The sequence below is a fragment of the Aythya marila genome (genome assembly GCF_965140915.1).
Source record: "Aythya marila genome assembly, chromosome: 15".
NCBI lineage: Eukaryota > Metazoa > Chordata > Aves > Anseriformes > Anatidae > Aythya > Aythya marila.
The window spans coordinates 5,953,197-5,979,820 of record NC_139056.1 but is presented as its reverse complement, the minus strand read 5'-3'; the positions used below and the strand labels follow the sequence as shown (position 1 = coordinate 5,979,820).

At 43.5% G+C, this 26,624-nt stretch overlaps 1 protein-coding gene across 2 annotated transcripts in view; it reads right to left on the bottom strand.

Moving 5' to 3' along the window:
• CLUAP1 (clusterin associated protein 1) overlaps nt 1-21,929 on the bottom strand; it is a 71,864-nt gene extending 49,935 nt beyond the window's left edge. For both annotated transcript variants that reach the window (XM_082772015.1, XM_082772016.1), the window contains exons 1-5: nt 21,898-21,929; nt 21,545-21,656; nt 19,560-19,644; nt 14,764-14,943; nt 13,634-13,729 (exon numbers count right to left, since the gene is read on the bottom strand). In XM_082772015.1, coding sequence (XP_082628141.1) covers nt 13,634-13,729; nt 14,764-14,943; nt 19,560-19,644; nt 21,545-21,656; nt 21,898-21,919 — 495 coding nt within the window. In that variant the 5' untranslated portion in view covers nt 21,920-21,929. The remainder of the gene's footprint in view (nt 1-13,633; nt 13,730-14,763; nt 14,944-19,559; nt 19,645-21,544; nt 21,657-21,897) is intronic.
• Nucleotides 21,930-26,624: the final 4,695 nt, after the last annotated feature.

The window sequence follows — 26,624 nt, the reverse complement described above, 5'->3', positions numbered from 1 at the left end:
ATGCAACTCCCTTACCAATTTCCTTTCAGTAGCCTGGTGAAGCACCCACAGATAATGCACAAGTCACTCTGACCTGTGTCAGATCAGGGTAACTGATGGGTTTCAGATATACCTCTGAGGAGCCATCATTTCATGCTGGAATCATCTCTACAAGTTTGATGTTTCTCCTTCTACCTTCCCACTACCACCCGTGCAAGTTTTACCTACAGTCTTCATGGAGAAATCCACATCAATATCCAGAATGAGGTTTAGTGCTGAAGTCACGCCTGCTTGGAAAAATTTGTCAGGCCAACGAAGAGCAGAGTTAAGGCAGCAATTTGTATTTTCAGACCTGATTGCTGAACCATAACTTAGCCAAAACGAAGGCAGTCAGTGCCATGAACATCCTCCTCGCACTCCAGCAGACCAAGAGGTGAACCCAGGTGGACCATCGCAGCTTCCATGGGCACACAGCTCCTCCCTAAGGGTCTACGTTTGCATGCCCATTTTTCACTTCACTGCTACAAACAGTGCCATGAACCTGTGACACTTCAGAGCAGTAAATGTAAGTGGGCACTAAATCATAATGGAAAAAACAATACATTTTGAGAAAATGAAAATGGTCAATGAATTCGTTAATGGATGTTTGTAAAGGCTCCCATGGATATCCATCAGCAGGACATCTCCTTCATCCCATGAAAACTCTTGAAGGGAAAGCTTTTACTTTCAGTACCTCTTTTGAGGAAGGACCCTGCAACTGGCCATAAAAAGAAGATAGCTCACATTAACGTGCACAGAGAAAAATAAAATACCCCACAAAGGCTACGGAGTCATTATGAAAAGTATTTACTTTAAAATACCAGAGTTGACTAATTTAAACATTATTAAGCCATTAGCAAATGAAAGAAAATGAATTCAAGTTCACACAAGTGCTCTGACAATCTCTGACTCCCCACATGAGCAAATAAACCATGTTTTCCTGCCAGCCCAACTTGTCATCAACAGCATTTCTTACCCTGTATAAAATACGCAGCAAGATGACAACTGAGATTTTTAAAACCTGACTTGGCACAAAAGCTGCCTGTTTGTGCTTAAATCTGTGGCTACAAATAGGCTGTACACCTGAAGGCAAACCAATATTCTGAATTTGCCCAAATACCAGGTATTACATTGCTGCTGGCTGTACTCACAATTCCATGTGCTCAAAAAAGGTGGGCAAATGAAACCAAGCTGCAAAATGTGTCTTTCTTCATTTTCTTTTAAAGTAATGTACTCTTTGCAATTAGGTGTACTAATCAGAACGCACATTATAATACACAAGAGGCTTCCTTTAAATTAACCATTAAAACCAGAGTTCTCAGGAGAGGTGAAAAATATAGAAAAAAATTATCAAGGCAAGGGGAGGGAAGAAGCTGAACAATTTAGGACTATGCCTAGTAATTACAACTTAAGAAGACAAACATATACAAAAAGAGAGAGGTCTTCATGAACAAACTGATTGTTTACCACTTACCAGTGCTTCCTGTTCAAAGTGTTCAAAGAGCTCCCTGGCTATACTTTTACATGATAAATACTAATTAAAAATTGGGGAAGCCAAGTGTAAAATTATTTTTGATGAACTAAAGCTGACAATTATTAAAGAAAACACACAGAAGTACACAAGAGACACCATTTGCTGGCATTTTTTACCCACTCTGGTTCAACCAGTATTTGGTGCTGCACGGAAAGGCTGAGATGTTCAAGTTTTGCATCTCACTTTGGACAAAGCCAACTGGAAGTACTATCAAATTACTTGGCTGGTTTAGACTCAAAAAATTTTGTTTTCTTTGGAAATGAGAATTTCATTACAAAGTTAGGAAGATCTCTAATCAAAGGCCAGCCGACTGCCCAGTCAAGCAGAACAGAGCACAGCCTGACAGAACGTTCCCTGCAGGATGCAGAAGGCTAAGAGGGAAGCCAGCTCCACCCAAGTTGCACCAATTTTGGCAGCAAAAGTGAAGATAAATTTCCTTAGAGCAAAACTGCACTGCTGTCGTTTCAGGAAATAACACTGAGCTTAAAGCCTTCAAAACTCCATCTGTCTAAAGAAATCACGAGTCTCATGTGTGCACTGCTGCTGAGTGACCATCCCCTGGGTCAAAAACCAGCAAAGGAGAAGGCCACAGGAGATCCCCCCAGTCTGAGGTCCTGTCGACAGAAACCACGCCAGCAGCTGGCCTTCCAGAAGCTGTGACAAGCTGTGGTTCTGGTCATCTACCCCGGCAGCCACCTTTTGGCTCCTATTGGAGACGTCTGCCTAACACGGGACCACAAACTGTCATCATAGTCACAACACTCAGTTTGGTGTCACAGTACAGCTTCTTTCTGCCAAAGGACAGGGAAGCAACTCGTTCATTGCACCAGGAGTTCTGCAGCACTCACCGAAGAAGCATCCTGTAGGGTACAAATACAGGGACACTAATTCTATCAAACCCTCTTTCAGCTTCACTGCCAAATACCCAGCTAATATACAAAGGCCGTTTGAAATATAAAATGCAGACAAGCAGCACAGGACCTGCCTTCCACAGAGCTCTACAGACAAATTTCCTGGATGTGGAAAAACATGGATCTCTAGGATCATTAGGGAATACTTCTCTTTTATTCAAAGCAAAGTATTCCTTCGGGTATATGAGGAGCTCTGAAATAAATGCTAACATGCAGGAGACTCCAGTGCCTGAACAAAGATGTCACTCATCTTCCAGGTATGCCCTAAGTCCTGTATTATATTTGCCAGCCATTTTCAGATGTCTTGGTCAGCCTCGGCCATCCGAAATGGGCTTATATGGCTAGATTTAGGCACCTGTACTGCAAATTAAAAAATAAAACAAACAAACAAAAAAACACAGTATGGCTGTGTATATTTATATAAAAATAAAAGCCAGATCAAAGCTCCTGTAAGTTTGGACTTCAGCCCACTTACACATCAATTATAAGAAATATTCCATGCAGTCAACTAAAATTGTCAAGAAAGAAATACCAAACTCTCCCAAAGCACAGGATTCAGTAGCAAACACTACAGAAGGAACTGGTTTGTTGTCAAGTGTTGTATGGGCTCCACAGAGCAATTACTGGCAGAGGGTTGACATACAGCTCCCAGCATCTTCTGAAAGTACATGGGATCGTGGCCTCAGCAGAAACCAGCAGCAGCACTTCCACGGTACATTTTAGCTTTCCATTATGCAAGAGGTGTTACAATCTGATTTAGAACCCTTACATGAAGGGCAATGCTGTGAGCCCATTGTGAAATTTAGAAGCACTTACGTGGACTCAGCTGTAGCTTGGCTCATTTGGCTTGCATTTCAGACCTAGAGTGGGAAATAGCTGGACAATTTCTCAGCCTTCTACCACAACCTGAAGAGCTTCTATTAAAGTCAGCGGACTCTGAGTACGGCAGCGATGCTGGCACTTGTCTGTACAGGAAGTTCCTGCAAACAGAACTAAGGTGGTGAATTTTGAGTGTACCTGTGCTACTTTGCGTTGTCCTGCTGAGCAAATACACTGACATGCAAGAGTGATGCCACTGAGCGAGGCAGCTCATTCCCACTATGCTCCCGTTGATTTGTTTCCCTGGGTGCTGCAGTGACTACAAGGAACACTTAAAGTCATCCTAAATTCACAGGCTGCCTGGCCACAAAGTAATGCCAGAACAGCCAAATGCACCTCTTACCACACAACGTGGGGCCAGGAAGTTGCTGCCACTCCTGCAAAAGCCCCCACTGCTTCCTTTGCTAAGAATTTTTCCCTCTAGGAGTTGTATATTTGGTTAAAAATGAAAAGCCACTAATGTGAAAAACAGTCCACAAACATGCCCAGTGAAGAATTTCCAACTAGCTATTGTTTTCCGTCGTGCTGAATCAAAACCAGCTAAGCCAGCTTCCTGCATGCCTATGTATGCAATGAATGGATGCACGCATCTTCTGAACTGCAGGAAGGGGTGCACGACTAGCACACAGGTCACTCATGATAACTGTTTTATATTATATGTATATACTGAATTCAGGAAATAATTAACATACACCGTGATCACATTTGGCCAAAATGGAATGGATTATTAGGCACGGTTACATGTGAACAGGAAGGTACAGGATGGAAATTAAAAATAATCAAGACCTTCTGAAGGAACCTGATACTTGTAACAGCCTAATTTCTTCCTCAAGAGATTAAAGCTCAAGTTAATCGAGATTTTTGCTGCTTCCAGGCTCCCAGGAAGCTGCTGTCTTGTACGCTCATCTCAGTAGTCCACAAAGTAAATCCACAGAGACATCTGCCTACTCAGCAATGCAGAGCCCTCAACCAGAGCTACCGTCCGAAGCCCCAGTAGCTATAGCAGTGTTTAAGAAGCGTGGCACGAGAAGGGGATCTGAGCTAAAGAACCAGCTGGAAAGCACAACTTTCTGCAGAGCAAAAAGAATCAGGCAGCCTGCCTAGCTAGATAAGACGTAATCTGAACATATGCTTTATGACAGAAGGAAACATTGCAAACATTAGCGTCCAGACTGCTGAACTGTGAGGCAAGAAGGAGAACTGTAAAGCTTTCTGACAGGCACATAGTTACACTGCTCTCCCCTCCCCACACCAACCTCCAGGTGGTCCACAGGTCTTCTAGCTCAGGAGCTGTTTCCACTGAATTACCTTCTGCTCACAAAGCCCAGCACGTGCTTACTGGTGTCTTCCTGCATCCTTAAAACCCTCACCTTTAATTTAACACTTGCCAGGTTTCACAGCACATTGCACTGGTAAGGCTTGCATTAACCCACAGGGCTGCAGGGTGCTGCTTGGACCAGGGGTCCTGATCCAGGCAGCAGCTCGTGATGTCTCTTCCATGGTCTGGCAAGAAGACAATGAACGTATGCCTGCCAGCACAGCAGAAGCTGTGTTTGTGAGTGGATTTGCTATTACAAACAGATGAAATTGGCCTTGGGCAGCATGGACAGTTGGGAGCATGCTTTTTGTTTTTTAAAGGAAAAAACAACAGGGTCATCAAAAAGGCAAGGCACCTGGTCAGGCCAAAAGTTACTTCAATATCTCCTTTTATCCACAGCCTTCTGTAACAAATGTTTTTAGAAGTATTTCCTTTCCCTACTCAATAAAAATAAAAGGAAAGCTTCAGGAAGGGTTATGATTTCCTCAGAACAAAAAAGAAGCATCAACAAAACGAATGTTTTGTTCAGCAGCATCTTTCAGACCTCAAAAGCACACCATGACCCCATGCAAAGCTGCAGTAAAAGTAGAAACAGGCACTGGGTATGCAGCAATACCACCCGAGAGACAGTTTAAACTTTTTAACTCTCATCGAGCCCTTGATTCCACAAACATTGCCGCACAGCTTCAGGTTTCCATCCCCAACAAAGCTTAACCAGCAAGCAGCGGAGTGGCCGGTGAGCTCCAGTGACAGAAACACGGGGCGGCTCTTCGGCAGAAACAAAGGCAATTTAAGTCAGCACATTTTCCTCTTATGTAATTAAAATTTTGACATGGCTATACTTTGTGTCTAATGAAGGAAGGTTAGGAATAATGAGCAACTGAAGCCTCACCAGATATTCAGAACGCAGCGTTGCCGATGTAGCCCAATTATTAAGTGAACCTTCTTGCAGAGCCGTGCAGTTTTTGACAAGTGCTGTGACATGCAGTAGATGGTTTGGATGTGATTTGCTTCCCAGCTAAGCTAGAATGGCTTTTCAAAACAGTCTAGAACTGAGCTACAAGCATGCAAGTCTTCCAGCTAGTTGACAAAATCATCTCTGCCCTGAAACAACTGGCCCCAAACCACAATGGGAAATGTGCCCCCTACCTATTTATAGGTGATGCTATGTCTCCAAGCCAAATACTAATGCAAAGCTCACTAGAAAATCATTTGTCACATGAACATATAACCATGCCTATGGTTAAAGCAATCCAAAGTACAGGACAGCATTGATTCAACTTCTCACAATTTCAAGGTTTAATTCCAGCTTCCCACCTTGCAATAATCCCTCTTCTTCAAAACTGGTAAGTTGGGTTTTGGTTTGAAGCAGCACAGTTCAAAGAATTTGAAGCAAACTAGGCAATTCTCTGGAGTTCTGGGAACTTCAGAATTACAACTTCCCACTAGAAATCACTTTTACCCCTGTGATGTGCGTGGCAACTTTGCAGCCAAGGCACGGGGAAGAGAGAAATTCGTTTATCAGCCTCCCTAGGCAGTATCTAGTACCCAGAACTAACATTTGGCAGATGGAAAACGTTTCCAACGTTACAGGTAAAACAATTTCTTGTAGTTACCTTTCAAGAACGCAGCTGACACTCCAAGCCAACCCACCTCTCCCTCCACGGAGAGGGGCAGGCAGCAAACTGCAACAGAGCAAGCAGGGGGAGGCAGGGGAGAGGGAAGCTTTAATCAAGAAGCAGGGAATGAAGAGATCCAGTTAAATGTCTTTAGTGGCATCTCTTTATGTTGTAACTGATGCCATTTCAGTTCCGCAGCTGGATCTGAATGCCTTTGGCTCTTCTGAGAGTTTAATTCAAGCATGTCACAAACTGAAGTCAGCAAAGAGATTCTTGATGGCTTCCATCAATTTTGGAACAAGCTTATACCGTGTGCATACAGAACAATAACACTCGTACCAACACCCTGTACTTCAAAATATATCCTCTGCAGACTTGGAAACACTGTCTGGCTGTTAAAAGCTTTGATCTACAAAATTACAGAAATTACTTTATTTACACAAGAGAATCCACAGGGACTAAATGGTTTGTTCAAGGTCGCAGACTGAGTAAGAGCCAAGAGGAGTGTGAGAATACTGACCCAGGGCGCTGCCCATCCTCAGCACAAGCAAAGTACATCAAGAGAGAGATGATTTTCACCTTCCTTCAGTTGTACATGGCCCGGAGTTAATTAAGAGGTAAATAAAATGAAAACAACCTTGAGAAGGTCAGAAATCTTTACGCCTGCCACCAGCACAGAGGCAGTTTTATTTTGGAATTTTTTTTTGCTTCATTATCTTACCGTGTCTAATAAGTCAGCAAGCCTAAGCAAGGCAGCTACTTGACAGGCTCCTGCTAACATGTCCACGGGATCTCTGGCAGATGCAAAGTGGCAGCCTCTCTGAGACAGTCAGCTTCACCCACGTGTTATAAATAGCCGTGAATTTTTCCTTTTGGATCTTCAACGTATGACAACTCAGGAGCATCCTTCCTCAGTTGATCACAATTGACCTTGAAAGTCATTACTGCTTTATCCTAAAGAATTTTTTGGGTCACCTCATCAGCCCTCCCTCCCAGTAAAGGCTCATCTTGCCATCTTCCCCACAAACGACCTGTCAGTAACCAGCTGTTACATGACACAGAAGACCAGTGGCTTTTCTAAGGTCTCTGGGCCATTTACAAGCCCGCAGCAGTTAGCTGTGTGGGTCCAGAGTCAGCCGACCCACGTGAAAACTGAACTGAATGCACAGTGAAGTGGTGCTGAATTTTGCCTGAGCACCAACATTAATTACTCTGGTGCTTTTCTTGATTTGGGGCTTGCCAAGCTTGATCACAGCATGGGTGAGTTTCTACTTCTACTTCTTTTGGTCCTCCTAAGCATAGAAAATACTGTATGCAGAGAGAGAGAGAGAGAGAGAAAGAGGGATAGAAAGAGGGAGAAATATAAATCAAATCCCTCCATCCCCACCCCAAACTCAAACCAGCCCCCACATTCCCTCATCTGGGTGGGGAGGGAGTGCTAGGAAATGAGAACTCAGTGTCTAGTTACTCTTCCAAAGCTGGATATAAATACTCTGAAAATTAAGGCCACATAGTCATGCAATGCAGAGGAAGTCCCACTGGCAGTAAAGGAGACAATGAAGATAAATACATGCATCTCCGTGCACAGAATTTGCTTTTCAGCTGGGGAACTCACTGTGTTGCACCAGAACTCATTCATCAGCCCCACTACAGCCCTACCATATATCAAGATTACAACGATTCCACGCATGAAGAAACAATTACTGAGCGCTAGGAACCAGCATATTTAAAAACAGGCTCTACGAACTCCAACTTTCAGATTTCTATACTTGGACCAGTAAGACTGGAAACTGCAAACTATCTGCAAATATACGGGCTAAATCCATTTTCAAACAAGAAGTCTGTCCCTCCCCCAGCGCACTGCCACAGGACACCAACCTATGCTGTGCTCACCAACAGCTGTTCTTGAAACACGGCATCCTAGCAGCTTCAGTGGACTCCAGCACTGCACTCCAAAGATCCCTGGTGAAGCACAGCTTTCCGTCTCTCCCTCTTAGTGCTGAACTGTGCCAAGTCGCCCCCCAGCTGGAAAAGGGCAAAGGCAGTGCCTGCACCTCTCCCCATCCACACCTCGCACCCCACAGCCCAACGCATGAGGTGGGAGAGCAGGAAAGGAAATCTCCTGACCTGTTTACAGGGCTGGAACCCAGCAGCTTCTCCTCACATTCTGGCTTTCTGCTGCTGTAGGGCTGTTTATCAGGAAATGCCTTCCTGTTCTGCTCAAATATAAAACCCAATTTCTTATTTAAACCAAAAAGGACATCTGTGATTTTCATCTGATGAGTTAAGCATAGCTTTTAGTTAAGATTCTGACCAGAAAACCTACCAACAGCACCCTAGGCTGAATTAAGCAAATGAGTGCCTGTAGGTTTTGCTTCCTCCAGTATTCTTTAATTAAAGGTTTGAGTGATGTTTATTGGTTGTGGGGTCTTTTGTTGTTTGAACGTTATAGATTAATTCTAAAAGCAGTTTACAAATCAGAAATTCAATGAGGAAATCATGGATTTATAAAGGCATGACAAAGGCACAGCACCACATTTCCATGAACACAAATACTCTTTCAAATTAATACAGATGCATTTACATCAATACGTACCTACGACACATCTGATATAAACTTTTCCTTAATAAAGCCTTCCTTTCTCTAGCTGAAATTTGTTTTCATTCAGAAAGTAATTTACAAAAGTGGCCCATTACTTGGATCAATAAGGTTTATCTTATGCATAAGGATTTTCTACATAGCTTCTATACAAATTATGTGCAAAAAAGAGCTCCAATAAAGAAAGCGAAGGTTGTGACACATTACAGTCAACGTTTCTACAGGAAATAAAAGCGAGTTTTACTTCACTTTTCCCAGTGATCTTTCCCCAAAAGGTGCTTCGACAATGAAAACAGATCTATTCAACCCATTGATGACAAATGCTGGCATTTCTTCTACAGTTACAGGAAAATGAAGCAGTCTTTGCTTAGGATAGAAACAAGATCCTCAGCTTAACTAAGCCTAGGCAGCAAGATCCTCCAATTAGGCATTTGGAGATGGATGAATTGGAAGGGAAGGAGGAGGGAGCTCAGAAAAAGTAAAACCGTGTTCTCAAATTCATTAAAACAATATCACAACTGTCGATGCATTTTAATATATGCAACAGGTTTCAGGACATAAAACGTAATTAACAAATAAACCATACAGCTCTCCTACTGCCCTTCAGTAGCGCAGTCTCTCCTCCAGCGCAATTTATCGTGTGTGTTACTTAGCCAAGCAATGTCAAAAGAAAATAAGCAATGGAAATCAATAATCAACACATTAAAAAAAATACTAAAAGTAACCTTAGATTAATGGCACCTAATTTGATATGTACAGACAAAGCTCTAGCTCTCCACATGAAGGCAGAATTCCCAGCACTTCTCCTGCCCACCTGGAAGGGGGTGGGAAGGGCAGGCACAGGATCTCACCCCTCACCGAGTCTGTGAAGAATCCAGGGAGATGGTGTGAAATGATGACGGGCGATTCCTTACTGCCCTCAACACTGGCTGTTTGGAATTAACTGCAACTCCACTGACTTCCATAGGCACTATCAGACTTCATGGTAATGGTAGAAAACAGCAGCATTTGGCTCTCTGCCTCTCACTTGATGAGTTCATTTCATACTCAAGTGAGCTCATGTAGCCCAATTATTTTAAAATATTTGGGAGGAAAAATTAGGACGATGAAATCATCTACAGGTAGCCATACATCCCTCTTTTTCCCCCAGAGACATCGTCCCTCCCTGCCATAAATTTTGGGTAGTAAAACCCTGCAGCCCTGCGGATTCTGCTCCCCCAGCTGGGATAGCCTGCAGCAAGGCTGGAGCTGCTCCTGCCAGGAATTTGAGGCACAGGAAAGCTCTCAAGCTCAGCATTGCTGGGCAGCACATCAAATGTCTTACACCACACACACTCAGGTGTTCAGATCTGTGATTGCAGGATCACCTGGTGCACCCAGCCAAGATCTTTGACCAAGGGGTGCTCCAGCCGGGGAAAGGGGAAAGCCACCTCACCGAGCTGCAGGTGTCTCGTTTGTGCCATCCACACCGAGTTCCCTTTATACTCATCGGAAACATGCATGCATGCAGTGCAGTTCTGCTGCTCCAACATACACATGAACTTTGGGGGTCACAAATCACACCCTGGGCTCCACTGCTGAAACGTGTAGGTTACCACCAACTAGAAAGGAAGCAAGGGCATTTATTTACAGAGGCTCATGGTGGAAACAGGACCAAAGTCATGAAGTCTCAGGAATTAAAGTGCAAAATCTGTGGTGCCAACAGCTTTAAAAGGTCTCATGACACAGCTGCATCACACGCAGTGAAGCTGGGCAGTATCCTGCATCCCAGCAGGACAGGTGGCTGAGGCAGATGCTGCTGCCTTTCTCTGGGATGGACTGCATTGATGTGCACACCCCACAGCACCACCAAACAGCACAATGGAGCAGTGAGCCAGTGACCCAGCTGCACATGCAGCTGAATTCCAGCTTCAGGGAGCAGTAAGATTTAGCTCCCACCTACACGTTATTTCTGGATTCCCCTTTTCCACCTGCTTCCTAAAGTACAGGGCGAGGGTCTCAGGTTCTGTCACAAAGATCTCAGTACCTGCCAAAAGGAAGGTTATCACTCCTGAATCGAATCCCGGCTGTAATTATTCACAATTGTATTGCAGATTCCATCAGAAAAGCCCAAGACAACACTCCCCATATCATTAGTTAAGCTTCACAGAGGAAGAGCAAGTTATTATATCTACTTTACAAAGAGGTAAACTGAAGTGACCCCAGTACCAGTTTGAGGGTAAAAGTTTTGCTTTGTAACTCTTGGAAAGACAGAAACGACAAGAGCCAGGGGAATTCTATTTAGTCTCACTTCACCCTATGTTTTCTAAGCTCTCCCAAAGGCACTGTGCTGGCCTCCGCCGTCTCTCCAAACAAGAGGCATGACAGTGCCAAAAGCCATAAAACTGCCCAGCACTTCGGTCATTTCCTGGTATAAGTGACCTGTAAACTACTCAGAACACCACATTCAGTTCAGCTAATTTTTAGATTACATTTTCCGGTGCACGGGCTGGAAATAATTTTTACAGAATCTAAACTGCAATTTTGTAAAAAATGGCAGCAACAGGTGTCTAGTCATAAACTTTCTATTACTAATTGAAAGCAAGTTCTTCATCCCTTCCTACCAACTTATAGGTTCTTTATATGATTAAATACATTTTCCATAAAAAAGAAGTCCCAATTAAAAACCAACCACTGTGAAAGTGCTTTTCCCATACCCATTTTACAATATTTGTTCAACAGAACAGGACACGAAGACACAGTCCTCAGGGAAGACCATATCCATTGTGCTCCCATACACAGCCCTAGACATATTCCAGGCATGGATCAGTTCCAAAGAGGCCATGGCTACAACTGCCTTTTGTCCCTTCCTCTTTCTAAGATGTTGCAAGTGCTCAGAGTCCCCATTTAAAATAAACAAACAACAAGCCAAGTACTCACCATCACCATGCTAGCAGTCTTTGTAGAAGAAAACAAAGCCATGAAGTAAAAAAAAAAAAACCTCTGCTTATAATTAAAACAGACAAACTTGACAAACTCCACCAGAAAACTGCTTATTGCAACCTCATAGCTTTTTAACCTGAACATTATTTGCTTTGCTAAATGCTTAAATCTCAAACTCATCACACAATTACATACCAAACTTGGCATTTAACACACAAGCCAATTTATTTTTTTTCCTCCAGTTTTAACAAATCACTCAGAAGGCTGGAACCACTATCAAAGGAAAAGGAACAGAGCAAGAAAGTTTCTTTGTTGCTCTCGAGGTACTCACTGCACTGGCACAGTGTCATGTTGTGCTTTAAAGATACAAACTTGTAGCTAATGAGACAGAAGCAAAGGTCATCTTTCCTAGTACAGGATTTCTTAAAGATAAATTCTGTCTGTCAAACCTTTTTGCAAAATCCAAACTGGTTACCTCTGCAAGATTAGTTAGACCCAGCTTGTGCACTTGGTCATTACACCACAAGAAATATACGCTCTCTACAGTATATAATAAATCCCATCCTTTTACAAATTGCACCTTTAAACAGACTACATTTGAAGGTCTCTTAATGGGTGCAATGAGAAGTGGCTGCGATGAAGCACTTACCCATCTCTTGATTTTTCATTTCACGCTTTCAGCACTCTGCACTTGTGTAAGTCCCTATTTTAAGGCCCAGTTCTAAAGTCAGTTGGACTCCAAAAAGCCTTGATTTAAAGTGATTAAACAATGACCAATTTCAAAGCAATGCTTAAGAACTTTTTAAAAATGCTGACTTACACTGACCTACACTTGACTTTTCAGCTGAGCTCTAAGAGATGCTGTACACAGGAAAAAAACACTTTAATGCTCTAAATCAAACATTAGCACATTAGGCAGTATTCACGTGAAAATTATTTCAAAGCCAGCAAATTAAGCAAAAAGTAGAAGATGAGGAGTGACTGATTAACTGTTTTGTAAGGCTTGTGTACATTGAATTAAACTGGTTATCACTTCTCTCTCCCTTCTAAGATACTAACATCTTTCACACAGCTGTACACTATGCTAATGTATCTAACAGAAAAGAAAACACTCCGCAGGTAACCTTCCCTGTACATCATCCATCCTTTGAAACACTTGCACTTCATCATACAAGGACCTGGAAGCATTAGTTGCCTACTGCTCTTACAGGATGCACTTCCCACAGCTCAGATAGTACAAATCTGAAGATTTCCAAAAACAATACTAGAATATTCCAGGCTTCCCTTCCTTAAATGCCTGTTATCAGCAAACAAATGATCTACAGCATTACAGACAGAAGCATTAAATAAAATATTGAAAGACTTATTGGCAAAGTGTTTGATGACACTTGCATGACTTCATGCAATAGCTTAGTTGTAAAATCACAAGCTAAAGAATATGTACCCTGCAGGCTTGTGGGGCTTTCAATTACTGTAACAGAAATAATGAGCCTTGCACTTGGATAACTAAAGGCATTAATCATTTATCTTTCAGAACACATTCATCACCGCTGCTAAAACATACACATGAAGTCAATATTCCCAAATAGTTCTTCAGAGACTATTCCAGTTTTCTTCTGAAGAGAAAGTGCCAAACTGTTCTCTCAGTTTGATCGCAATCCAGATGTTAATATGAGCAGGAAGAAAATGCAAACTTTCTGACCCAATCCTACAAATAATAGGATATTCATTTTAGATGCAGCTATTAAAAACAGCTACATACTTCTTCCACCTTTTTTCCTTTGCAGCACCCAGCAAAGGAAAGTTCTTATACACTCTCCAGGGTTTACTTACCCTTAGCTCAACTTCTTTGCCAAGTAAGTCATACAGACTTGCTCCTTTGGAGGTGATTTCAGAAGCAAGCTGTCTAGCTGCCTTCAAGTCAGCAATCTGGAAACAGAGCAACAGCATTCATTGGCAAAAGAGAATCCACAATATCACACAGAAGATCCACAGATTTTTCCCGTTTTATGTTAAAAATGTACGGGAGGCCAGCACAGAGGCTGAATCTCTCCTGTAGCACTGAAATTCCCCACTGGGATCACAGTGAGCCTGTCTCTTGGCTTTAAAGTGGTCTAGATTAGCCTCTGTTTACACATCAGTAAAACCTCAGACACCTCAGGCCAACAAAAAACACTCCCCAAAACTGACTCTGCCAGTTGTTGGTTCATGTGCTGCCCAGGGCAAAGGGAAATACCTTTTTCTACATGCAAAAGTAAAAAGTGCATATAGTAGAAGGTACATGGCTAGCACAGTGCACAGATAGCAAATGCTGATTGTCTAGAAGCGTGTTTTCATGATTTCTTCTAGGTACTTTCTTAGCAGATGTGACAGCACAGCTATAATAGAATCAAAGACTAAGAATATCAGAATATAAAGATGTGCTAAAAGTAACGAAAAAGCAGCAACAAGAACAAGAACTCCTCAGCTTATTTAACACAGTTCTGTTGGTTGCCTTATTTTTTTTTTAATTTTTTATTTTTTTTTTTAAGAAATATCTAGAGAAGGCATTTACTTTAAGGGCTTGAACAACTTTGATGCCCGTTAGGACAACGGGAAGATTCTCCTTTCACTCAACACAAATTGGCTCAAAACTCAACTATCAGTCAGTGGTTTGGAAGCTCCTTTGTTGCAATGAGATTAAGAGAGAGAAAACAGCCTTTATTCTGGCCTACTCCAACAGCTCTGCAATTTCAATAACAATTCAAAACAAAGATAACCTGTTTTGTGCCTCTGTTGCCTCTACTTCTGCTTAAGAACACACAACTTAAAAACAAGTCATAGTGTGTAACTTCAGCCACAGAAAGTCTGAGATAAAGAATTATCACCCTCCTGTAGAGAACGTTCTCCACTTCAGTTTCAGCCAGAAAGTGTATTTTTTCCCCCCCAGATTAATACAGAACAAGACTGCAAGTTTTCCTTACTTTTGAGCCAAGATCAAACTTGAATTTGCTGCTCTCTTCCTCACTCACGTCTGTGCGCTCCACTCCCTTGGTGTTCATAGCACTGTAAAGCACAGAGGTGACTTTCAGCAGTTCCTTTACTGCATAGCCATCTGCCTGGTAAAGCTTCTTCGTGTTCAGCTTTATGTGAGCCTTGGTAGCCTTTGGGAAGAAAGAATTTATCATATAACAAAGAGTAAAATCTTTACCTTTTCACACTTCGCTCTAAAGCTCTTTTTGGGGGGCACCATCTTCTTTATGAGAATAAATCTTCCTGTTTGGAAACAAATTTGCCTCACCGTATTGCTGATGTTTATAAAAGAAATCTTTCTGAAATATGCGCACTTTCTGCACGTCAGAACATTTGCAGATAATTACCAGAATAAAAAAAAAAAACCTCAAACTATCCATTAATTCTTCCCTGTGTGAAGATCAGCAAAAACCCTGTGCACCACTTAAATTCAAATTAAGTTTAAGTGGAATGTAAGTGCTGCCCAGGTCTTGTGATGATGCTGCAGAGAGGTAAATTTCACCCTTAATGAGTTACAAGAATAAGATCAATTATCCTAATTTAACTGTCTTCTCTTCCACCAGTACCTGCAGAATATTTTACTGTTTCTCTCAAATTATTCCCTGCTACAATATTACCGACTTTATTCCCTTGTCTTCCATCTCTGAAAAGTACAGACAGACCAGTAAAGAAAAAAAACACCAAAAACTATAACGTTATCATTTTTTAATTCAAAATAGAAAAAAAAGTGAGCATCATAGAAACTATGCATCTGCTGCAGAAAGGACACAGTTTTCTTGAAATTCCTGACAAGATTACGTTACACATGAACAGCCACAAGGAGCCAGTGCTAAACTCCAGGTTAAACTTTGAGGCACTCTTGCTAATGGCCTGACTAAACAGACAAGCAAATAAAAACTGTTTGCCCTCTAGTTCTACCAATACAAAAGCTAAGTTTTAACTTCAGATCCTCTTATGGATGCCTAGCTGTGCAATACCTTCAGTCTTGGGATACATGACTTGAACACCAAAATAGTTGGTACTAGCTTTGTCTGCTCTACACTGGGCTTCTCCAAATACTTTAATGCAGGAAAGTTTTGTGTGAAAAGGGAGAAAGGACTGCATCTCAAACCACGGACCTAGCTCCAACTTTTCAGGGAGCAAAGGAAACAAAAAGAGCTGTTGATTAATGTTTTTTTCATCTGATTCCGGTCAAGCTTCATGACTTTACAACCAGATTTCTGAACAGTGCTTGCATCTTGCCTCTTTCTTCACAAAGCCACAACGCAGCACAGTGCCTCTACGCTCACTTCCTGCACGCAGGAACACAGCTAAAAGAGAAGTGAAACTTTCCAGAGCAGGTTACTGATGTTGCACACCCTGATCATGAGACTCACAGTACAAAACACTGAAACCGCTTTGGAAAATTTTGGCCAGTGTGACCTCAAATGAACCAACACACAAAGCAGAAAGCCAGATGTGTTCTTCCATCTCTTTGGGTACAAGAAATCTAAAAAACTAGACTGTAGAAACAGTGGGTATTAAATTTTAAGAGAAGTATGCCATTAAATTGGCGGAATCCGTTAAACATCCACTACACAAAGAAGACTAATACACCACATCATGAAGGACATGGTTAGAGACAGGAATTCCAATTTCAGTTCCATTCAACCTCAAGAGAGAAAAATCAATGTCTAGTAAAAGGAAAAAAATGTTTTGCACTCAAAGGCTACTTAGAAAAAAAGAGGAAAAACACACATAAAGCTACATATATTTTTCAGATTGACATAATTGCACTGCCTATTCAAGCAAGCAAACAAACTTCATGTTTGGAAAGCTTGAGATTCGGTCACCTATTTTCTAACAACTCTAAATAGTTGTAAAGTATCATGAAGAATCACTTCCATCTATCCTGAAAATCCAATTATTACAACGCAATAAAAAAGAAATAAAAATTTACTGCAGGAATGGAATCAACAGCCAGAAAGTTTGCTCTACTTTAAAAACCTGCTTCATTATTATCATGGAGCCAAATTGTGGACCCAAGGCAGAGCCTCAGTAAAGACATTCAGAGAAGTGGGAACACGAAAGGTTCCTGCCTGACCCACAGAGCAGCACGGCACCGTGTCACTGCCACTGTGCTGCAAGTCCCCTTCTTGGGGGATTAAAGTGGGACTGTAGAAATGCGCCAGCCATCTTCCCTCTGTGCTGTGTAGGAGGGGATGCTATGCCCTACCACTTAAACCACAGGGTGGTGGGCTCAGTACCTTTGTCCTTGCTTCTCCAAACAGTCTGCATCTTTCCTGTTACACTAAAACTTTCTATCAATCAATTCAGTAATTCAATAAGAGACAACCGCAGGCAGGAAGAATTTACATTCCTATGAGACAGGACAAATGAAACGGATATCCTAATTACATGAGGTCATACGGATCGTTACCCTCCTCCAAATCCCACAAAACCACAAGGTCCCGAATCTGACAACAAACATTAATTCCAACAGTGAGGGCAGTCCCAGGACACAGAGCTATGGACACACCACAAACACAGGGCCTTGCTGTGCAAAGCAACAAGCCCTACAACTTATTTCCTCTACCCCATGGCTCACTACTAACACACTCCTGTGCTCCTAAGAGCTCTCTGCACATTACCAGTACAGCATCCGAAGACAGTCATAGTTCAGGCCCTGAGATCCTTGGTTGGTTTCAGCAGCAATCCCTGTTGCTGACATTTGGCTTTTCTGGAACCCCGACACAGCGGTAAAGCACACAGCCCAGGCAGTACCAAGAGCAGCATTTGTGCCTATGCCAGACACAGGTTTCAGTCCTTATAATCAGTTAATTAGCCAAATAATGTGTGATGAAAAAGCAAAAATAGCACAGGGAAGAACCACCAGAACTCCCAGCTGTGTGCTCCAGCCATTCAGTCACAGACCCATAGTCTTTAACCCATCTGGCCCAAGCAATTTGCATTCTTTCTGTACAACAGCACAGTCTCGGTAGTATCTAAACCCATTAACACAGGGCAATGCATTGTTTGAATAAAAACACATTTATACTCCTTGTCTGGTAAAGGACAGGAATATTCTGGATATATTTCATGGTGATTAATCCATCCTGATATTCCCTAAGATAAATCTGTCTCTATCACATCTCACCTCTAGCTACAGACACATAAAGCTCCCAGCTACTAGACAAGATAACCGTGGATTCCACAGACGTTGAGTTATTAAGGAAACGTCTACAAGCTTTTCTCATTCTGAAAATGCTGAAGAACTACAATAATCCCCATATTATTTTTGTAATATCAACTAAGCATAGGATGATTAAAGAAATTTCAATTCATTTCATTTTCTGAATCAAATACTTCTAAAATCTTTAGGGATATCTTCCGTGAAATCAGGTAGTAAAAGGAAAATGTATTAACAACGTTATTAATGACTCCATCTTCTCATTTCAAAACATGCTTGGTTTGGAGGGCAGAAATCCCTCCCAACAAAATATATCTGTTCACTTCATCTTATGATGCTCCAGGACTCAAAAGTACATTCTGGTATGTACAGATGCGAATCATGTTCTGAACAAAATAAAATTAAGAATCAAGGAAACTTACGGTGGACACCATCACAAATCTGAAGACAAAAGTGATCCTGATTAGAATATCATTTTAATACATTTTAAAAATTCAGAGAAGTTTGATAAGAAATTAATCTTTGGCTCTAGCATAAAGAATTCCACTGTTTCCAAACCCATCTGGAAGTTTTAACCACTAAGTTTTTTCCACCTGATTAAAATTGTGCACAGGTGTGTCATAACAGCAAAGGCTCATGCCACATGAAAGCAACAAGGCTGATGTGAAGGAGCGTGTTCACAGGAGACTGCAGAAGTTGATAACCTAATTCAAGTGTGGCTAAGAATAAGGTGGTAAAAGATTGGCTCTGAGAAAAATAAACCTCAGCCCCATCACCGAGAAGGCTCATACGACAGAATGCCAGTGTACAATCCTATAGAGCACGTCAGAGGTTATAACTACTCAAGCATACGAAATAATTAGGCATCCAAAGTTAGTAGTAAATAAGACAGAATCTCTTCTGAACCCATTTAAAGGGCTTCACAAATGTCCTATCCACAGCTATATCTTTCACTCTTACTCCCCCCCCCCCAATATTAAGAGATAAAGGTGAATTTTGTTTTATCATTAGATACTTAGATTCCAATTCTGTGAAGTCACAGACATAACTCTAGGTGATTTCAGTAACAACACACCCTTGGCTGCTCAAGTTTATAACAGCTGTTACATGAGGATCCCAAATCACCCACAAGGTCACCACTTGTTTTGGATCTGTACAAATACAAGCCTAAAAGAACACTCTAGACTCAAAGACCCTACGAACCAAGGAAGAATACTTCTACTTGACTTCATTACTATGACTCAAATGAAGCTACTTACAGTATCAAGTAGTTGTGCTTATATCATTGCTGAAGCTTTATTAGTAGTAAGTTCTAAAATTAACTCCTCCCTCCCTTTCTCTTCATTTTCTTACTATTTTTTAATTTGCATTTTTGGTCCTGAGCTGAATTCCCCAACCAATTTTATAGCCTAAATCATTATTTCAGAGAGAAAACAAAGCTGACCTGCAATCTGACATACATCACAAGAGTACAGTACATACTCAGCCACCCACCAAACAGAAATCATAAGGGATTACAAGGGAAACCATTAAAGCTAGCAAGGAACATGTATTTCAATGTGAAATAAACAGACATACCATAAACTGAGCTACAGCCTTAATGAAGAAAACGCGGTCCTGTTCTGTCTCAATATCAGGAGGAATGTCAGTCTGAGGCTCGTACCTGTGGAAAGAAGCATGCACCAATTCTGAAATAAATATGCAGGATTAAGGAAACTCTCATTTATGAGGCAAAATCAAAAAGAAAAAAGACAACACATGTACAAAACTGAAAATAACTCTTTAGCTCCTACTGCAGATACAGGGATCCAAGCCCTGGAATGCATTGAGGGATTTGTGTACAAACTGCAAAAGCTATGAAAGTCGAGATGCTTCTCCAGCAGGAATTATTACTTCGGGATCCAGAACACATCTTTTCACTCAGGGTTTTGCAAAGGAGCAAAATTTAGCTGACTTGACCAAATCTGTGAAATACTTATACTCAGCAATAACTTACTACTTAAATCACAAGCTGCTTCTGTAAATCAAACTAAGCTCAATCACATGTGGCTTCACAATTTAAAACACCTGGCATATGACAGAGCTCATCTTCTCAGCCTTTCAGGTGGTACATTAAAATGTTGTGTGCTAGATTACTAAGGGCAGTAACAAAAAGAGCCATGTCACCTTTTAAAATGTTGCCATAGATGTTTCCACACTCTCAAAATACATGAGAAAAGTACACGCTCACAACAATCCTTTCACACAGATTACTTTCAGAATTAAATGAAATGCAAAAAAGCAGACAGAAAGATTGTGAACTGCTTTTTAAAAAGCACTTGCAAAGTGCAGAAACTTCCAGAAGTCACCAGCCTACAGGAACCAAGGAAGAAAAAAAGTAAATTCCTGGGGTTATTCCCGGGCTTTGAGATTTTCACCATTCAGACAGGCAAAAAGAAAAAGCATCTTCCCTTTCAAGTCACATTTGCAATTAAGAGCAAGGCATGTGCAAAGTAGCCTCTCCGCTTTAAAGTGTAATCAAAAGGCTTCTTGAGAGGAAAAGCTGCTTGTCAGTGTCAAGCGTAAATCTGACTCATAACAGAGAAGGATGCTGGCGTTCAGTTGCTGTTTGGCCTGAAAGTGAAGCGCTTCCCTAACAGGCACAGAGCTCCCAGTTATCCCACAGTATCGAAGTTTAAGCTTTTAAGTAGAGAAACACTATTTTTTTTAAATGATATTTTGTTATTTTTAGAAATACTATTTTTTAAATGATATTTTTATTTTCTTTCACAACAACTCTGTTGTGTTGCTGGGGGGGACACTGATTTACACTTTTAAACATGAGGTGGAAACAACAAGTAATTTAGACCCTCTGTGTAACAGCAGTAGCTTAAAGAATACTAAGGTAACTCATTTCAAGGACTTTTGAATCATTGTTAAGTATTCCCCCATTTTATTACAATTGTGACAGCATTCAGGAAACATCCATTTAATTTTAACACTATTATATTAATTACAAATCCAGGCCAAAGAAACAGCTATCAGGCAAACAGATCGCTGCTATATTTTCCATTGGAATATTTGACGTGGGGGGTAGCTTAGATTGTTTTATTTTTTCGTGTATGTGAGGGAAAGAAGAGTATGTATTAGCAGGTCAGGTTTCATAAACATTTAAACAAAGCCTGTCAATGGGTTAGGTGGGTGCGAAACCATAACCGGATAGCGGTGGGTGAACGCTGTGTTTCTATGCACATGGTTTTAAAATGCAGCACGGATGCTAGACGAGCCCAAGCTTAAGCAGTAAGGGCTGTAAGACGATAAAAACTGACTGCATCCCGAGCAGCTCTGCCGGGACACAGCCTGCGGAGTGTGTGAGGGACAAAAGCACCTTCAGGGTGCCGTCCCTGACAGGATTTGGGCACTATTCTCTACTTCAGTTACCAAAACACATTGTTAGGTTCTGTAATCAAACTCCAAAGGCACAAACTTAATTACTGCATGTCCTGCGTGATCTGGAGAGGAGATGCCAGAGATCGGCCGGCTCACGGTAAGTTTCTCCACCGGCCCGAGGCCCCCCCACCCACCTCTTCACCAGCCACAGCAGCACTTCGGCGACCAGCATGAAGTTCGGGGCGTGGAAATTCTCCAGCGAGATGAGCCGGGGATAGCCCAGCGCCCGCATCATCTCGGTGAAATCTGAAAAAACAAAAAACAAACTAAAAACAGCCGAGAACGAGCGTCGGGGGGGCTGCCGCGAGCACCGACCCCGAGCCCCCCCCCCCCCCAACCCCGTCAGGAGCCGGGGCCCTAACGGAGCGCGGCGCGGCCCTCGGCACGGCCCGGGAGCCCTTTGCAACCAGCCCGGGGACACGAAGGGACATGAGGGGACACTGAGGGGACACAGGGGGGACACGGGGGGACCCGGGGCCGCGCTCACTGCGCAGGTCGCGGAACGACATCGCTGCAGCAGGCCGCGCCGCTCGTTGCTATGGAGACCGCCCTACGGCGCAGCGGCCGGGCCCAACTTCGCCGGGACGCGAAGCGCCGGGGAGGGCCTGGGGGGGCCGGGTCCTGCCTCAGGTCCTGAGGGGGTCCTGAGGGGGTCCTGGGGGGGGGTCCGGGTACTGTTTCGGGTCCCGGGGGGGGGGGGTCCGGGGCCCCGCAGCCCACACACTGGGCTCGGGGACGGGCAGCAACGCTGGGAGCACGGCCCGGGGGGGGCATCAGCCACAGCGACGGTGCTGGCAGCATTTCGTGGAGGAACTATAACGCAAAGCAAACAAGTTATAAAGTTATAAGTTATCTAAGTTATAAAAGTTGTAATTTATAAAGTTATGAAGTAGGTATGTGGCTTATCTTGGTGTTGGGTGCATGCGGGATGGCTCCCAAAGGCATGCGCACCCTAACACGGCGACTCGCCCTGGTCATCTGCAATAAAGAGCACGAATTTCCCAATACACCTCTACATGTGCATAACCTGTCCCTGCTGTGTACTGCAATCAGCTCCAAGCAGTCATTTCCATGAACTCCTCTTGTCTGTGCCTGCTGATGGTGGTGGTAGGGCTGAAGGCCGGTAACTCCTCTCCATCACCAGCAGCTGCCCCCTGCCTCTGTACAGACTCAGCCGCTCCTCAGCGCTCGCCCAAACCACAAGGTCATCTCAGCTGGTTTTTGAGGCAGGTTCCCGATTTTTGTCAGGAAACGTCCTCTGTGAGGGGCCCCGAGACTCCTTGTTTGGGTTCAGTAAGCAAAGACACTCAGCAACATCTATTTTAATGCGATTAAGCAAGCCCCTGCTCTTCCATTCCTGGCTTTAATAATTAGGATTGTTTTATTTATAAATCATTAATACAATTAAGCAAGCCCCATTCTTCTATCCCTAGCTTCAGCAGGGCGTGCCCCGTTAACCAGAACGCAGGGGCAAACCCAGGAGCAGCCTATGCCACATGCAGCAGCACAGACCCCTCCGATGAGCAAATGCTTCCAGCAAATACCTCTGTGTTCACTGTCCATCCTCACAACACCCAAGAACAGCCGTGTCCCCAGGCCAGCCCCTTGCTCCCTGCCACCCCTCGGCTCCTGCCCATGACTGATGCTGACTGATGCTGTCAGCGGGGTTTCATAACAAACTACTCAAAGGCTATCGGTGTCCCGAGTTTGCCCCTACAGACATAGCCAACAGTTCTCATGTTGATGAATCAAGTAAGGACAACGTGACAGTTTTTCCGCCAACACTTTGTTGTTTCAGATGTCCTAAAGGAATGGGAGCGCTGACCACGGGACTGCGGAAGCACCAGGCAGAGTGGCCACAGCTCTTACTGACAGGGCCATCAATATTGCGGGGCAGAATGAGCTGAAAATAATCTAGATGTCAGGCTGATCTATGGGTGCCTCAGTACATTTTGTGAACAGTCCTCAGTTTACCAGTTCCAACTGCTCAAGCATATGTAACACATGCACACACAAACTCTGTTGAGCAGCACCCTATCTACATGATTGAAAGAGCAATCAAAAGCAAGGAAATAACAATGAATCCTATAAAGATAAAAATTGAAAATAAGTAGCTACATTAAAAAACAGGATACATGATTAGAGGTTGGGTTCCTAATGCCAGAAAGCCATAAGATAGAAAACTTTAAATAATTCATTAGTTCAAAAGCTTATCAGCCATCCAATAACTTGGGCAGGGAGAACCAAAGAAGGAAGGAATCATTCCCCTGCTGTACCACACTGACCAGTGGGCAAAATAAAATAAATGGATGGTCATCATATCGTTTAACTCAGCTCTTCTTATTCATAGATGAGTATTAGGCAGCATGAATGTCACTGGAATGAATGCAGCTTTGAAGTAAAAGGGCCAGGAGGAAACCGCAGCCACGTAACTGACAGGAACCTGCAGCATGGGGCCAAACCTTTCTCCCTGCCATGCTCCCATCCCCAGAAACTCTGACCCAAAAGAAAAGTGCTATACATCTGTGTTCATACCCCCAGATATGAACTAGCCTCCATGTAAACCACTCTTCATTCCACAGCCCAGTTCACACTTGAATGTTTTAGCATTGGTTTTTTTCCTTCCCTTCGCTACTACAAAAGCTGAACATTTTGTTGGAAAGGAAGGAAAACCTAAACTTTTGGTGCAGATTTCCTGCAGCAATAGGCGAACTATCTGACAACATTGCAGATTTCTGAGTTGATAATATCTTCACTGCACACCTGCAGCGACTGGTCTCCATCCAAGCCTCTAATTTCATCTAAATGCAATTTCATTCCATTAGGGCTGTGGGAAGCTTCGACCTCTGCTGGGGGCCTGGTGAAGGTGTAGGAGGAAGCCAGGCAGGGGTGGTGAACACCGCCCAAGCGTTTTGTGAGCATTCAGGGCACTGATGGCCCCTCAGGCACAAGCAGACCAGTGCCTGGTGGAAGGTGGTGGCTGCACCACTCAGCCCAGACCACTGGTGGTAAGGAATTAGCAGCCCCTGCTGTGAATGGCAACGCTGTGAGATGCAGATGGGGATGACAGAAGAGACCATCAGTAACAGTTTATTATTTAAATCCTCATGGGAAAAAAAAAAGCCTTATCTGCTTGTTTCACACACTGTACACATGAATTTTGGGGCTCACCAAATCACTTCAGGGCTGATAAGCACCATGTGTGCTACAACTGGGGCCAGGCAAACCCTTTTCCACAGCCTGGGCCCTGTTTGTATCACCCCATCCCACTTACATCCCCTGTTTTGACTTCAGGGCTGTGCCAACACCTTTTAGCCATTTCTCTGGCTCCATACCACTGGAGTGGAGTCATCCATTGGCTCATGAGCATCCATCAGGCAGTGGTTTCACCAAGAAAGCACTGACCTGAGCAGCTGAACATCATTGATCCAGGCTGCATGCCATCCGGTCCCTTTTAACTGCTGCAAGTGTTTAGCAGAATGTGCTTTTAAATAGTACATCATTCAAATATGCCATCAGACAGCCTGATGTCTGTGTCAGCTCCTGACTTCGTGCCAGAGGCTGCTGTGCAAACTGCTGTGCCTCTGCAAGAAGCACAGTTTCTGCAGCAGGGCTGAAGATGAGCTCCTTGATCCGAGAGGCAGCAGGCAGGGAAGGAGAAGCAGTCTCACAAGGGTTGACCACACGACCCTTCTAACCTCAGCCGTTCTGTGAAGCTGTCAACAGATGAAGTATCCTTATAGGTATCTTATATTTAGCTATGTAGGATGACTCGCAGCTAGCTGCTGAAGAACATCTAACGCTTCTTGACTATTCAGGAAAAACTGTATGTAAAGTAGATTGTAAAGAAGATGGAGTGAGACTCATTTCAGTGGTACCCCCTGACAGGATGAGTGGCAATGAGCACAGCCTGAAACATGGGGGTTCCCTCTGAATGCCAGGAAACACTTTTTATTTCAAGGGTGACTAGGACCAGAGAGGTTTGTGAGTCTCCATCCCTGGAGATGCTGAAAAGCAGTCTGGACATGGTCCTGAGCAACCTGCTTTAGGTGACTTGCATTGAACCTTGAACCTCACAAGGGCAGCCAGACCTCATGGCACCTACCAGTCTCTGCTTGCTCACAAGAGCTGTTTCCAGAGCCCTTAGAAAGGAAGAACTATTTGGTCACATCTGCCCAAACAAGGTCACATCTGCCTACCACATCATCATCTAAGAACAGAGGAAGAGTCTCGTGGCTTGACCTTTCCCTGGTGTTCCCCAGGTGCCCCTTGCAACCACAGCAGCCCTGCTGACCTGGTGCTCTGATTCTCCTGGCCACCAGCCGACACTTTCTGGTTCCCCTCTGGCCGCTCCACACAACCCCGTTGCATCCGGACACTACCCTCCTATCCGCCAGGTCCCCAGCACAAATAACCAGCTCTAGTAATTTTTCCTTCTTTCAGCACTCTGAACTCTTGTTCCAGCTTCCTGCAGATGAAGCCTTTTTTTTTTTTCTCTCCTCATTTTTAGCATTCTGCTGTTCTTTCCTGAGGTTGTTCTTTTGGCAGCGCTCGACATTAAAGTTGCTATCGCACGTTTCTTGCCAAATTCTCACACCTTCACATCGTAACACCTGGCAAATTGTCCTAAAGTGTTTTTTCCTTAACACTTCATGGAGAAATGTTCTTCCATGCTGTTCCCACAGGGGACTGCTGCTGGCAGCCAGGCCAACCTGGCCGCTCACCGCGCATCCCTGGTGGCATCTGCCCATGCTCAGGGATGCGGAGGCAGACAGGGGCTGCCAACAAGGCTTCTTCCAGCTCACATGCAGAAGGAGTGGACGCAGTACCTCTGCCAGATCATTGAAATGGAGGTTTCCTGATGCTCTAAAATCCCAAATAAGCTGTGCTTGGTGGACAGGCGAGCAGCATGGGGTGGTCTTGGGAGCACGAGGGCAGGCGGTGGCATCGCATCTGCAGCCACAACACCCTTCCCAGGGGCAGGCTGAGCCCCTGTGCCCTGGTTTCAGAACTGCACCCCATCTAGGAACCCACATATCTAAAGCTGAAAGAAAGAACTTTTTTCTAGCTAAACCAAACTTCTGAGAGCCTGAGCGCAGCCTCCCTCCAGCAGCAGCTGATCCCTGCCAGGTCCCAGAGCCTTGCTGCTCACCGACCTGCAGGCTTCACCTACTTTTTTTCCCCTGATGTTGTCTCCTTATCTCACCTGGCTCT